The sequence below is a fragment of the Syngnathus typhle genome, linkage group LG3 (assembly GCF_033458585.1).
Source record: "Syngnathus typhle isolate RoL2023-S1 ecotype Sweden linkage group LG3, RoL_Styp_1.0, whole genome shotgun sequence".
Classification (NCBI taxonomy): domain Eukaryota; kingdom Metazoa; phylum Chordata; class Actinopteri; order Syngnathiformes; family Syngnathidae; genus Syngnathus; species Syngnathus typhle.
This window is the reverse complement of record NC_083740.1, coordinates 11422649-11436910: the sequence shown is the minus strand read 5'-3', so window position 1 is coordinate 11436910 and position 14262 is coordinate 11422649. Positions and strand designations below refer to the sequence as shown.

The following is a 14262-nucleotide window of genomic DNA, read 5'->3' as shown; positions in this document are numbered from 1 at the left end:
AGTCAAGCAGTTGGATTATTCAGAAAAGTCATCATGTACAACCAGCAGGCACTTTCTCACACTGTGACTGGTGCCTCCGCTGCAGTCTTCAGGAGAATTTATCTGAATATCAGAATATCTTTTAAAGAGCTCATGTCAAAAAGTGGCTCAATTGCCTTTGACACTACGGTAAAATATATGACAAATGTATTTTAATAATTGAATAGTGATTGTCATGCTTGGAAGTGGAAAATTGCTGGAAAGATTTGCAAGGACTCAATAGAGCAATTACCTGTTGTTTATACTGACATACACTGACTTAGTTGTATTACAAGATGATGAAATGTAAAGATGTGACAAGATGTGGCAAAAAGATATGGGTGAGCAATAGGGGTGTAACAATTCATCGATACACATCGATTAATCGATATGAAGCTCTACGATTTTTTGGCATCGATGCTAAACGTAAACATCGATCTATATCGCCCGTTTTAGACCTCGGACATTAGACGCGACTTAAGATATCGGCAAATATCGTATCGTGATTTTTTGTATCGATCGTGACAAAACCCGCGATTTACACCCCTAGTGAGCAAGATAGAGGGACGAAATAGATATAGGCACTACCTTTGTCACTGGCTGAGCAAAGTACTTGGCACTCCAATCACATAGACCCGTTTGTAAGGCGGCGCTGATGTAGTTTCTGTGACCACAAGGCTCGTCTCCATCCTCAGCGGCCTGAACAAACAAATTGAAAATCATATAAGCATGTTATGCAAAGTCTCAAACGCATAACAGTCAAATCATGTACCTGCTCAGGTCCCTTGTCAAACATTTTACGAGTGCGGGGAAACTGGTGTGAATGGGGCGCCTGTCCTCCAAGTGTGGGTGTGTAAGGAGGGCGTGTGGCAGGTTGATCTCTGGTTGGGGGTTTGGGTACCTCGTTGGTCAGACTTGAGCTGCTGGTGCTGGGCATGGGAGGGGAGCCACTAGAGGGAGACATAAAGTAAAGCCAACATAGAGATTTGTTTTGAAGACTATCGAGTTGTATTCATTTCTGTCAAAGTATGTTTTGGGGTTCAAATTTACAGAGGTCTCATGTTGTGTTCCTTACCCTGCTTGATGAATATGGGTGCCTTTGCTGGTGGGGCTGGCTGGAGCGGACTGGGTGAGAGACCCAGAATCCAGAATTCTCTGAGGGCGAGCATTCATCATTGCCTGTGGAGAAAAGAAAGGGTTTGGTTAAAGCAAAAATAGCGAGTGGATTTGACATAAAATAAAAGGAAGCCCCTTAAATAAACAAATTAGATAAATAGATAGATAGATAGATAGATAGATAGATAGATAGATAGATAGATAGATAGATAGATAGATAGATAGATAGATAGATAGATAGATAGATAGATAGATAGATAGATAGATAGATAGATAGATAGATAGATAGATAGATAGATAGATAGATAGATAGATGATTAGATGGATGGATGGATGGATGGATGGATGGATGGATGATAGATGGATAGACAGACAGACAGACAGACAGACAGACAGAAAAAAGCCAAATTAGCAGCTAATGACTTGGCACTGAGGCTGAACAAAGTTGTAAAGCAAAAGACCCACTTTTTAAACTGCGTCCAAAGCATTATGTCGAAGTCTAAAGCAAAGCAGAGCTGCAGTGTTCCCCATGCTACTAGCATTTGCTTCTCATAAAATAAAATTAAATAAAAAAATAAAAAAATATTGGCTGTTTACGTGGGGAAGGGGCATCTCTATTTGGTGATGTCATACGCCACATCGCCGTGGTTTGATTATGTGTTTAAGCTATATCCAATAGTTCTGGGGTCGGATTTGTGCAGTTCAAGTGTCATTGAAAGTTTTTACTTTTCAAAGACAAGCTCACGTAGCCAACATTCAGCATCAAATGGGTTTTAACACACTTCAATCAATGTAGGATTGCATTGCCACAAACACGAAGCTGTATTGAATATTCAGATTACTTCATTGAGCTAAATTTGGTAACCAACAGGCAGAAGTAAGAAGGTGATGCTGTGCAATTCCTCACTACAACAACAAAAATGATCATTGTTCAGTTGACATTTCTCTGATATTATCACTCGAAATTGAGCATTATCATCTATGCAGATGCATAATTTTTGGTCCATTGTCTCAGACGGCAAGTACCGTTTTTTTCCATGTATAATGCGCAAGATTTAACTAATTTATTGTCCTAAAATCTGGGGTGCGCATTATACATGGGTACATTTTTTTTTTTTTATCCGTTGCTCGGCCACCTGCTCGTTTGCTGTGACAATGTACTACCCTGAGTTTGCTAGCGCATGCGCAGTGATACTGATCGGCAGAATAACATCCGGTTGTTCCCAAAGATGATCTTTTTTCTGAAATAACTTTACGTTTACAGACTTAAGTAGGAGTCAAAATTTGGGTGCGTATTATACATGGGTACAGGCTTTTTTTCCAGCATCAACATGCCATTTTTAGGGTGCGCATTATACATGGGGCGCATTAGAAATGGAAAAAAACGGTAGTCATAATGTTGTGGCTTATGTATGCTAAAACAATTCACCCAGTGATGAGCCAGGAACATCCAGGATTTCAGGATCTTGATCAAGGATACCTCAACAAAGTCATGGGGGACTGGTGACTGAATCTCCAACCACTTGACCACCTGACACATGATGTTACATATGCAGTACATAAGTGCTCTATGCGCTTAGAAATTGAATGGCTTCATCCTTGTTTGCTGACATTCATTATAACTATCTTCATCAATCGGTGTTTGCCACAGCCGTTTAGCATAAAATAAAAAAGTTTTTATTGAATTAAAATTCTATGGGGAGACCACCAAGATTTAAACAGAATAAGGCACTTCAAAGGCACCACTGTATATTTGATCAGGCTGGACGGATCAAGATTACAGATGCTGTATGGATAAAGTGCATCCCACTTGTCAATATAATCAGTGGATGAAAGGGCAGCATTAAAGTTTGCCTAACTTTCTAGAACTCTATCTCATTAAAAAGAGCAGGTAATATAAGCTCATCCTCATGGCTATACACGAGGGAGGTGGAAACCTAATAAAGATGTTCGAAGCAAAGCATTCCTGATGAACAGCAGAGATGGAACAAAAACTGCGCTGGATGAATGTAGTTAACTCGCGCAAACACATTTTACTAGCAGGCATTGCCGTTAATTTGATTTCTATGGTAATTGAAAAATTGCTGCAGCTTTATTTTGTTTGCGCGTTTGTCTGGAGGGAGAAGGAGGGAGATACTGCTTTTCTTAGCCATAAAACCATGTCAATTGCCGAGGTTAGCGATTCCATCAAGGAGTCATTGGAAATGGTACCAAACAGCAGTAGGTCAAGTCAACGGACTAATTATGGAAACTGCTTCTGACACTGAGGTAAAACATCTTTCCTACTCCCCAAGAACAAGATAAAAAAACATACAGAGAAAAGTGAGTAGGTGCACATGCAAGGTACTGAAGACCAGAGAACAGTCAGTGAGTGAGTGAGTGAGTGTATGAGCTGCAAACTGCACCCCAGAAAGCCTGCTGAGAAACTGTTTCCTACAGGCGAAACCCCACTGAATGTGACTTTTGGGGCCCATTTGATGAGTAAACAAAATAAATACAGCTGCATTGACAGGACCTCCATGATATTCAGTTCTTTCTGAAGTCAAGAGAGCGTGGTGTAAATGTTATCGTCTCATCACTTTGTGGAGCATGTTCATGAATTATCAATCGTTGTTGATGGTCAAACTGTGGTAAACAACATGCTAATGTAATGCAAAGGCTCTAAGCTTTGTTGGCTAACGGTCGGAAATGGGATATGAGGGAATTACCTCATTAGCAGGAAATGGGGGAGTAGGTGGGGGGGGTAAAGGAATCACTTTGAACAGCTGCTTTGCTGCTTATTGTGATGGCTTTGCTTCGCCCTTTCAACCTGCATCTTCTCACTTCCTCTCTCATTAGTTGGCGAGAAAGTGATTAAATAGAGCAAACATTTGTTTGTGCACACATTTGATAATAAGGGCTCTGAAAGAACAGATATACAAAAGCTAATGCCATATTAAAAAATGATTGACATATTCCTTTTCAATTTTTTAACTAACCAGGTCTTGGGCATTGGTCAAGGCAAAGCCTGGACAGGACAAGGCAATTTGGTGAGGGAAAACAAGCATAAACTCAATACAAGTACGATTTCTGTTGCATTCAGCAAGAGGAATTGGAGAGTTCAAGGCCCAAAAGTCATTATCTCACGACTGTGAGCATTCATTCCCTTGCCATACAAACCAACTGTGAGCCAGCGAGAGAGAGAGAGAGAGAGAGAGAGAGAGAGAGAGAGAGAGAGAGAGAGAGAGAGAGAGAGAGAGAGAGAGAGAGAGAGAGTCCAACGAAATATTTTCAACTTGGGCTCCTCTGATGTGAAACTTATCAAAAATGGATTATATTCTATATCATAATGCACATTACAATTGAGAAGGAAATACAAAAATAAAATAAAAAATGATTTAATAAAAAATTTAAAAAAAGCTAAACGATTTTACCCTATTGCAATTGGGCAGAACAACTGAGCTATTCAAAAGGATTTAATGCTTTCATCATTTGGAAGTAAGTCAATGCTAATTGACTGTTGACCTTGTTCTCTTTGCCAGAAATCAATACAGTTCAAGCCCAACTAAAAGGCCATGCTAACACTTGTGAACTTGAGTGAGTGTTGTAATTACGTTATCTTTGCAGCACAATGCTGCAATAATAATGAGAAAATGTTCAGTGTCAGTGGGACTTTCTTGCATCCCATGAATTCCTTGTTTATGTCTTCCTTCCATACAGAAACGTCCTTAAAAACTGGCTTTAAAAAAAAAAAAACTCCTGCGAGTGTGAAGACCTTGCCTTCAGCATTGTTGGCGAATGGCTAAAAGAGCACAGAAGAAAACCACGTGTGCCAATTTCATTTGGGCAAAGACGGATGCAAGCACGCACGCATTAAGGTGCATTCAAAATATTTTTCATATTGCGTAGTGGAGGTCTCAGGATGTGTGAACAACTCAACATCTCTTTTGACCCATCCATCATGACTCAATGTAATACACACAGAGCTAAAATGTAAATCTGTAATAGCTGCTGTCAAAGTAGACGTTTCTAAACATGCTGACATTATCATTCATATGCAAACAATACAAAAAAAGGAGAACATACACATGTATGTCTCATTCATTCAGAAATTGGAATCCACATTTATTGTGACCTGTGGAGATATTGTACATTGTTCAGACTATAAAACTAACCAAGAGGACAATTACTTGTGTACTGAATGCGAAAAATAATTATAGCTACGAGTGACCAGTTTTTTTAAGTGGTGAAATTTTAGGAAAAGCACAAAATGAATCCTTGTGATGAAGTACTTTGGGATATGGAGGCTGCAGACAGAGCCACTAACCCTACAGTATGGGTTCAGTGCTGTATAGTGCAATAGGTGGGAGGAGAGAGCCCCACCTAGGTTAGTGGTTAATCTCATTTTGTTGTTTCATTTCAGTCCATTTGGGAGGGCTACTACTGAAAGGCTACTCATCTGAAGTTAACGGGGGGAACAATTGGTACTTGTGGTCGCAAACAATACATCTTTCCTCTGCATGTGGATGAGCAGTGGCCAATAATGGTAAATATGGCTCCTTGGGTTTCCACAGCCTCTTTCCACTGCTAGGCTATGCCAAGCTTGGGGGAGTCATTGGCTCTTAATTGCCTTTACACAAATGTTTTTTACAGACAGAAAATGCCAGTGAGCGGAATGTGCGTATGTGCTAGAAACAGATTTCGCACAGAAAAACCATGGGGGAAAAATTTGAGTAAAAGTTGCTGATACACTAACACAACTAGTGAAAATGTTTTTAAGATGAAACGAAATGTAATTTGAACACAACAAAAACACAAAGAGGAAAAAAAAGCAAATGATACATTTTTTAGTAATTGAGAGTATTTTAATTACCGTAAATCCCGGACTATAAGCCGCTACTTTTTGCGACAGCTTTGAACCATGTGGCTTGTCGTCTAGTGCGGCATATCTATGGATTTTTCGGGATTTTTGTAATGACTAATACACTTATACACTCATAAAAAGGCTGTTGTGCGGCACCGCTTTGCTGGGGGGAGGGATATGTGACCAGACACACGGTCACTGGGGAGAAGAGTGGTGGGTTGATCGCATGTCTGTCCGCCAGGCAAATAGTGCCGTATAACTGACACAAAGAAGAGACAGAACGAGATCAAGACGGACATTACTGAAGAAAGGAAGCTTTTATACACAAACCCTCATTGTGGGGGACAAAAGAAATGCATATGATGCTGCTTTTAAGTTAAAGGCAGTCCATTTAGGTCTTAACGAAGGAACTAGAGATGCTCATGCACTGTAGAGGTTTCCTCCGGTCACTGGAGGGCATGAGGCTATTGTCGATGACATCTTGTTGCGTCACTCTTTTCTTTCTTTCCTGGCCACGTCTACTCTGGAGCTATATGTGCAGTTTGTATCACATTGCCAACTTTACCTCTGTAAGTGGTCCCATTTTATTTATTATTAGTTGTGTGTTGCTAGTGTTCCCTGCACATTAAGTTTATTATGGTCGTCACTGAGATTTATACATGCTTGTATGTTTGCAGAGCTCCTTCCTCTCTGTCAATAAACATCGTTAATAAAAGGTATGCGTCCCAAAGAAGCATCTCTTTTCTGACAATATTCTTTGTGTATATTCTCTTAAAAATGCTAATGAAACATTAAAAAACAGTGCGGTAGACTAGCACATGGAACAGTCTAACAACATTAGTGCAAAAAAAATCCTCATTCAATAGGTCAGAAAACTGCAATCACTCGCCAACAAAAATATGTGCACGTCTACTTATGCCCACAGCAATCTATAAAAAAATATGTCAATGATCGCCTGTGTATTTTGTATTTTATGGACTAAGTGCTTTCCTCATCAAATGACAGAGATAGTGAGCACCGTGCCATAAAATCGGTAGTATTGGTGCGAAGCTTTCGTAGGCTAATGTGTGCGTAGGTAAGGATGTCAACAAGTTTTGGTGACAATTGATAGCACTTTTCCGTGTATTTCTGTTTTTCTAGTGCATCCCTGGTATAATCACAGTAGCAAGTGAGAATGGATAAGTACATTGGGGTCGCCAATTTAAGAGCCACTTGAAGCTATTTCATAAAAATCCCACGGGAGCCATAAACCCTTCGGAACACTAAATTGTTTATTTATTTATTTCTCTTCATTTCTGCCTCAGACACCCGCTGAATCAGGTGGCTCTTATGTCAGTGCAGTAACCACAATGGATAAATATGAATAGTGACGATTTGTAAAATTGAGTTAGAATGACATAATGGAATCGGTAGCAATGGTTCAACGTTAATACAGTGAGTTCTGATTTGATATACCTCCAAGGAGCAAGTGAATGAGACATCTTCACAAATGGCTTCATTTTGCCACATATTGTACGGCTGCAGCGTCAACGTACTCAAAATATCGTCTATGTAAATATGTAGTAAATGTTGTCTGTGATAATATTTACCACCCGTTGTTAAAAAAGCTCCCTTTCGAGTGACTGGGAGTGGCTGTGCTGCACGAATAGAGCATGATAGCATCTAACACAAAGCAAAGCATGGGTTTGGTGGCCATCGGGAATTTCGGGAGATTCCCGAATGGCCGCCCCATTTCAGGCTGCACCCCAAAACTCTCATAAACTCAAACACAACATACCTTGTATGCGATGCAGTTGAGGACCTTCATTGCCAAGTCAGATACTTCAGGAAAAGGGTCTGCAGCAAGGTGTAGAAGCACTCTCCAGATTTGAGTGTAAACACTGTTGAAGGACACACCTAAAAATGGAAAGAGGAAACTTATGAAGGGCTGAGTCCAACAGATGGAAATATTTCAAACACAATGTGGTCCGTTAAAAAACACCGCAATAGCGCCCACAGACTCTCTCCAGTGTGACCACACATCCCTCCTATCCAAGTTCCTTACCACAGCAGCTAACAGCCACACAGTAATCCACAGTCATGCCATTACAATCATATTGCAAGGCCTATTTTCTACTGCTGGAGTTATTGAATGTGTTAATGTGGTAGAGGCAATATGACCTCCAGTGTTAGGTAATGTAGCCCATCAATCAAAACACACAAATACCACAATACAGTAGATTCTGATTTCCTTCTCTCTGTGTCAACAACAATCTCATTGGGCTTGTTCCTGCTCTTGTGCCAACTGTATACCTATCCCACATTGCTGCTCTTAAGCTATTTTGTTTAACATTAAATCTTGATGTCAGCACAACACGGTTTCCTGTCCCCTCTGTTGCTACAAGGAGACAGTCAAACCAAACTTGAATTTGTTTCCCATCACACCCACCCGGAATTTGTGTCCATACTCCCAACAGAGAATCAGATCCAGATATCTGAACTTGCTTCTTTTTAGCGTCTATGTCCCTTTTACCCTGTAAACGAAACCATACAAGCTTTATTCCGCAGCTCTTGGCTTTTAATGTGAAGTACAGTTTTAGTCCTATTTCAAAGACATGCCAAGTAACAGGTGCTCACGCATTACAACTATGCATTCTCTATTAGTCCACACGAGGGTGGATATTATTAATCGCCTTGGCTTGAATGGACTCGTGCCATGAAGACTTGTGCTGAGTGTAATAGATGTTCTGTTGTGAAGATATTAACTTTTGGCTCAATGAACCACAGCGTGGCTTTTTTTTTTTTATAGCCTCTCCATGTCTGACATATGGCACATAAAATACTTGCATAGCAATTTTTGGTGCTTGCTTGGGGCATAAAAAGCATCATAACATCTGAAAGCAGAAATAAATTCATCTACATGGTAGAAGAGGTGTAAGCAGGGTAAGCAGCATTAAATAATATCTATGGTGCTCTTTAAATGGAGGAGCATCTTAAATACAATGACGCATTAGGAGGCTAAGTGTCAAAGAAAATGCCATCTCATCGGAAAATGTCTGAGTTAAGCCTGTGTATCAGACTAGGAAATCATGATGGGATTTCTGTTTTCTCAGAAACAATGTTGTCCCAGGAGAAACATTGACCTAATCCCATTTTTCTATGCAGTCACAACAGAGTTGACATTATTGCCCTTAGGTGTGAACGGTAACCACGCTAGCCCGATCTATAGTGGACATTACTGACTGACATTTACGGCTGCCAGATGAAGAATCTTAATTGATTTTATGGGATTATAGAATTTGGTGTTTGCGTTTATCATTTCCTGGCAACCTTTGAATTTGCTACATGCTGATTCTTGGCGTTGATTGAAAGATGAACGTAAAAATCAAAACATATCACCACTATCTATAAACCGATAGTGTCCATGTCACCATTCAATTGCATCATGCTACTGTTATTACTATATTTGTAGAGGCAAATTATAGTAAGCAGGCACAGAAAAACACTGAATGCTTGAAATCTAAATCAATAAATCGCGACTGAAACTTTGCTAAAACTCTTGGAATTTTGTTATCCTGCTTGTTGTGTTGAAGTATGGTTTCAATTTGCTTTAAACGGCCAAAGAATAATACACAAGGCTCTTTAGGTCTCTATATATTTTAAGCTTTGTTTACAATTGTTAAACGGTGAGAATAGATGTAACCAGCAAACCCGGAAAAAAAACGACAACAAAAAAAAAAAGAAACAAATAAAGATATTTTCTGCCACAATGAAAAAAAAAAACCCCAAGAAGGTGTTTTGGAGGCTACTGTTAGATGACCAGGAGACTCATTTCTAGTTTAAAATGAGCTTAATATACCGTATTTTCCCCACTATAAGGTGCAGCGGATTATAAGGCGCACCTTCAATAAATGGCCCATTTTAAAACTTTGTCCATATATAAAGCGCACCAGATTATAAGGCGCACCTTCAATGAATGGCCCATTTTCAAACTTTGTCCATATATAAGATATATACATTTGGCCCGCGGAGCGGACTTTGAACACGCCTGCTGTAGTGGCTCAATATTGGTCCATTTATAAGCCACACCTGATTATAAGGTGCACTGTCAGCTTTTGAGAAAACTGGAGGTTTTTAGGTGCGCCTTATGGTATTTGATTTCTACGGCAGTATGTGTACAATGAGTGCACTGTAAAGTACAATAGTACTGCACAGTCCTTCAGAATGCCATTGAGCAAAAACAATGTAGTGTTCCCCCACTCTGCAACCCCGGTCGGTATATTTGTCCCCCACTATACTTACTGTTATGCCGTTGCATTTAGGAGAAAAGCCCTCCAACAACTGCGAGCACAAGCATTGTCAGACACAGCACATGCTCAGATAAGCACGCAGATTGCGACCCTTCTCGACCTCGCCTCATATCTATCCAGATGCACACGATAGGCTCAGAAAGGAATTACATTCTTTGAGTATATTAGCAACCTATGGAGGCCGAGCTGAGTTTGGGTAACAGCCTTTAGAACCACCTGAGAGCAGGGGAAAGAGTGTTGCCTTGACTTCGCGCCGTGCCTGGGAAAGCACTGAAAGAATCTCAGGTGGCTCACAGGGATGACCCTGTTGTGTTCTCTGCTGCTCTGTCCTTTTCACAGCATTCATTGTTCTCTCGGAAGGGGAGATTCTCCCTAGGTCACTTCCCTTGGGTGAGGTGTTTCGCTGATTTTACGAGCAACCTCGTGCTTTGTCGCAGTAACCAAAGGGCTTCTTAATAAAATATGTGTAGAATCAATACTAAAAGATTAATGTAGTTAATTTCATTTCAGTGATTACCAAACAGTGCTTTGGGCACTTAATCACACCCTTTGTTCACTGAGCATAAAGATGTGGAAAGTTAGCTTGCAATAATTTATAAATGTGTTAGGATATAGGAGGGGCTTCCATTTTGTCTTGCGCTTCTTCGCAAATAATGATCATCGTGCATTCAGGGGTTGTTGATGACCAAATGGTTTTAGCACAATTGTGACTCGTGAGTTGCAAAGCAGTTACCTATGAGGGAATTGAGTGAAGAATAAGAAGACACCCGCCGCATTTTGTCGATGGTCTCGAAGGAGAGAATGTACTCGTCATTGTCGGGGCTTCCCAGGGTGCTGCTGGCGCTACTACTGGTGCTCAGGTTTCCCGGTGAAAAAGCTGCAGGTCCACCTGTGTATAATACAGAAACATTATTCACGGATACGCAAGAAAATAACTCTCAATGTCTCCAAGGCTTAAACATTACAGAGATAAATTTCAAATTGTGCGGCCATTTTTTGTCAAGACTCAAAGCAGTCATCCTTACGGAATGGAGTGAAACCGTGACAGCAAGGGTTTAGAACATGAAGGCAATGTAAGGGTGTTGATTTGACGAGTATGGTTATGTTAATACATCCCAGATGGATTGCGGCACTTGCTGCATTTACTTTAACGTGAGGGGCGTGGCATTTGCATGTGTGCAAAGGATCACAGCCTCTACCTCAATTTAAGACAGTATTTTTTAATACAAGTAATCATACCATGACTGTGCAAGAATTGTGAGAATAAGAAACTAAAATGTCACTAAATTTATGCCAGTCTCAATCGTTTTCTGCAGCAACCTTTCCCTTAACTTTTGTCTGACTCATAAAAGTGAAATAACTTAGAGCCCATATACCGCCAAACATTGAAATGTAGGTACGGTGATTGGAAGTGAATGAAAGAACTCTTTGCTCTGTGCTTGTTTATAATAAATACCGCTGCATACTGGAATGACTACTGTGAAAATGAATGTGAACTTGTGTCAACAGTAGGCATTGCTGATTGCGTCACTGTGGATTTATGAAAGCCTCCATCCGACAGCAATACACAGAGGACGCGCACATTAGCTATAGCTGCTTGAATCCCTCAGCAGGAACACAAATCACAGCCTCATGCACCAAAACCTACTACTATGGGATCCATAGGTGCAGCTGGAGCTGAGATCTTATTCTACTTTGTTACCACACACATGTCTCTTCAAACGTGGCCATATTTTTACAAAAGTACCAAGTGAGCAAATTATTTTGCAATACCTCTTAATGATGCAAGTTGTTGTTATTCATGTTTATTCATTTAGTGCTTTTATTAACGATTAAAAGATTGTAAACCAATTAGATGAATTAGGAACTGAAACTTTCTCAGAGAAGTTCTTTATCATTGCATATATGCGAGGCGGCACGGGTGAATGACTAGTTAGCTGCACAGTTCACAGATAGTGGTTTCCAATCTAATCTTGTAAATCTTCATGGAACACCAGATTAATTTAAAAGCCTCCAACAACCGCAATAGCTCTCTTTCTAGAAGGTGATTTTTATTTTCCTGCTGACAATCTGTCACTCCTACCTTCTTCATTGAGGTTCAGGTTCTGTAGGCTTTTGTTCAGGTTACGGGCAGTGGTGACTGCACGAATGTTAGTGTAGGAGTTGACAGATCGGAGACGTGGGATGGCTGGACTGTCCCTCACAGGAGTTAAGTTACCAGGCTCTGGAAGGAAATAAAAGTGAATAAAAAAATACATGGAAGAACTTTTCTTCTGTTTATCGTCAACCGACATTTCAGTTCAGTTTATAAGAGAAAAAACATACGACAACAATCAGGTGTGAACATTTGGATCCCTTTAAATTCCATAATCCATTAACCTTTGCAGTGAGTGCTAATTTGCAGTGACATCCATAGACATAGTATCTGCTAACCAAACCCTCTTCAAAAGATTTATAAGAAAAATTGCTAGTCGATCTCAGCTACCATGAACATTTTGTGAGCTATCTAATTAATAATGAAAATAGAATAAACCCCAAATGGTCTCTGACAAGAAATGATGCACATGACATTTGCTGGCAGAATTTTCACGTGAAAATCACTGACAGAAGACCTGACGGCATGAGTAATAGAAGAGTGTGCAATTATCTTAGATAAGTAATTTTGCTTTGTTGGTTGGTATTGTACTCTCCTACCAAAACATTAAAGGTAGGGGCTAAATAACGTGAGAAAAGCATCTTCGTTCATGAGGGGAGTAAACATGCATTGAATATGTACTGATATTTGTAGGTCTTCTGTTCTCTGGAAAAGAGGCTCATATTACAAGAGCTTCTTTTGTAGCTGCCTCTTAGAAGAGGACTATTTATGTGAGTGATCACCATAAATTATCTGTTGTCATGATATGAACAGGTACTCTATGCTTTTAGGATGGATATTTTGTACACTTATCCGATTTAAGTTCTCGCTGAGCCTGCAGATATGTATCATAAAATGTTGGACATAGTTCAAATATCCAGGAACTCAGTTTTATACCACTAAGAATAATATCAATGACAACAACAAAAATAATAATAATGAAAAATTCACAGAAAACAGGGGATTAAACTCCACTAGGATTTAAAAAAGGGAATTAGCTCTCAAAAAACAAACAAAAGATATTTAAAAAGAAAAATGGAAACAAAATCAGTGAGTATGCCAAGGGTCCACTGCACAGCCATCCTCTGCGTAAATGTGTCAAACGCGACTTGAATGGCGTTTTAGGTGAGGTTACCTGAAGTGTTGGCTGGCGATGACACAGTATAATTTTTCTCCTCCTCTATGAACTGAAGAGCAACGGTACAAAAGTTGCTTTCATATTGAACTACCAGGTGGCTCAATGCTACCACCAACTCCTGCAAACACACAAAAATACAATAAACAAACAAACACTGTTTATACTGCGAACAGTATTTTGGGATTTGAATATACAGTACTGGATTATAGTATTTCAGCATCCAATAAATTTGTATTCGAAATATACTTTGTTAATATTTTTTAATCCAGGAATGTGTAGCACTTGTGCACGCATGTATGCGCGTGTGTGTGTGTGTGTGTGTGTGTGAGGATTGACCTTGCGGACTACAGGGCTGCCATCGTTGATGAGCTGGGCAAGCATCATGGCCACATTGTGGTCAATAGTGGTGGAGTGGTCCGTCCTCTCAGCGGAGTTTCCCACAAATGTACCGAGAGCAAAGACAGCAGCACACCTCACCTAGAGCGACACAATTACAGTTTCAACTCACACTTCTTTTGATTAACTTTGCTTCCATGCCTTTATAATTGGTTGTGTTAACATTTAAAACATCAAGGTCAAAGCCTTGTTACGCAATGGTTGCGCTCACGGCACTGAAAAACAAAATACTTATTGGGACAAAATACAGCTTTACAGCTTGTTATCAGAGGATTTCCATGAACTCACTATAAAAATGTTAGATGATAATATTTATGGCTGCCATTCT

General features: G+C 39.9%; 1 protein-coding gene across 4 annotated transcripts in view; it reads right to left on the bottom strand.

The window, feature by feature from the left end:
• rptor (regulatory associated protein of MTOR, complex 1) overlaps positions 1-14262 on the bottom strand; it is a 90249-nt gene that overhangs the window by 26833 nt on the left and 49154 nt on the right. For all 4 annotated transcript variants that reach the window (XM_061274430.1, XM_061274433.1, XM_061274432.1 and 1 more), the window contains exons 18-25: positions 13875-14015; positions 13536-13656; positions 12350-12490; positions 11000-11155; positions 7755-7873; positions 1094-1197; positions 791-968; positions 607-717 (exon numbers count right to left, since the gene is read on the bottom strand). In XM_061274430.1, coding sequence (XP_061130414.1) covers positions 607-717; positions 791-968; positions 1094-1197; positions 7755-7873; positions 11000-11155; positions 12350-12490; positions 13536-13656; positions 13875-14015 — 1071 coding nt within the window. The remainder of the gene's footprint in view (positions 1-606; positions 718-790; positions 969-1093; positions 1198-7754; positions 7874-10999; positions 11156-12349; positions 12491-13535; positions 13657-13874; positions 14016-14262) is intronic.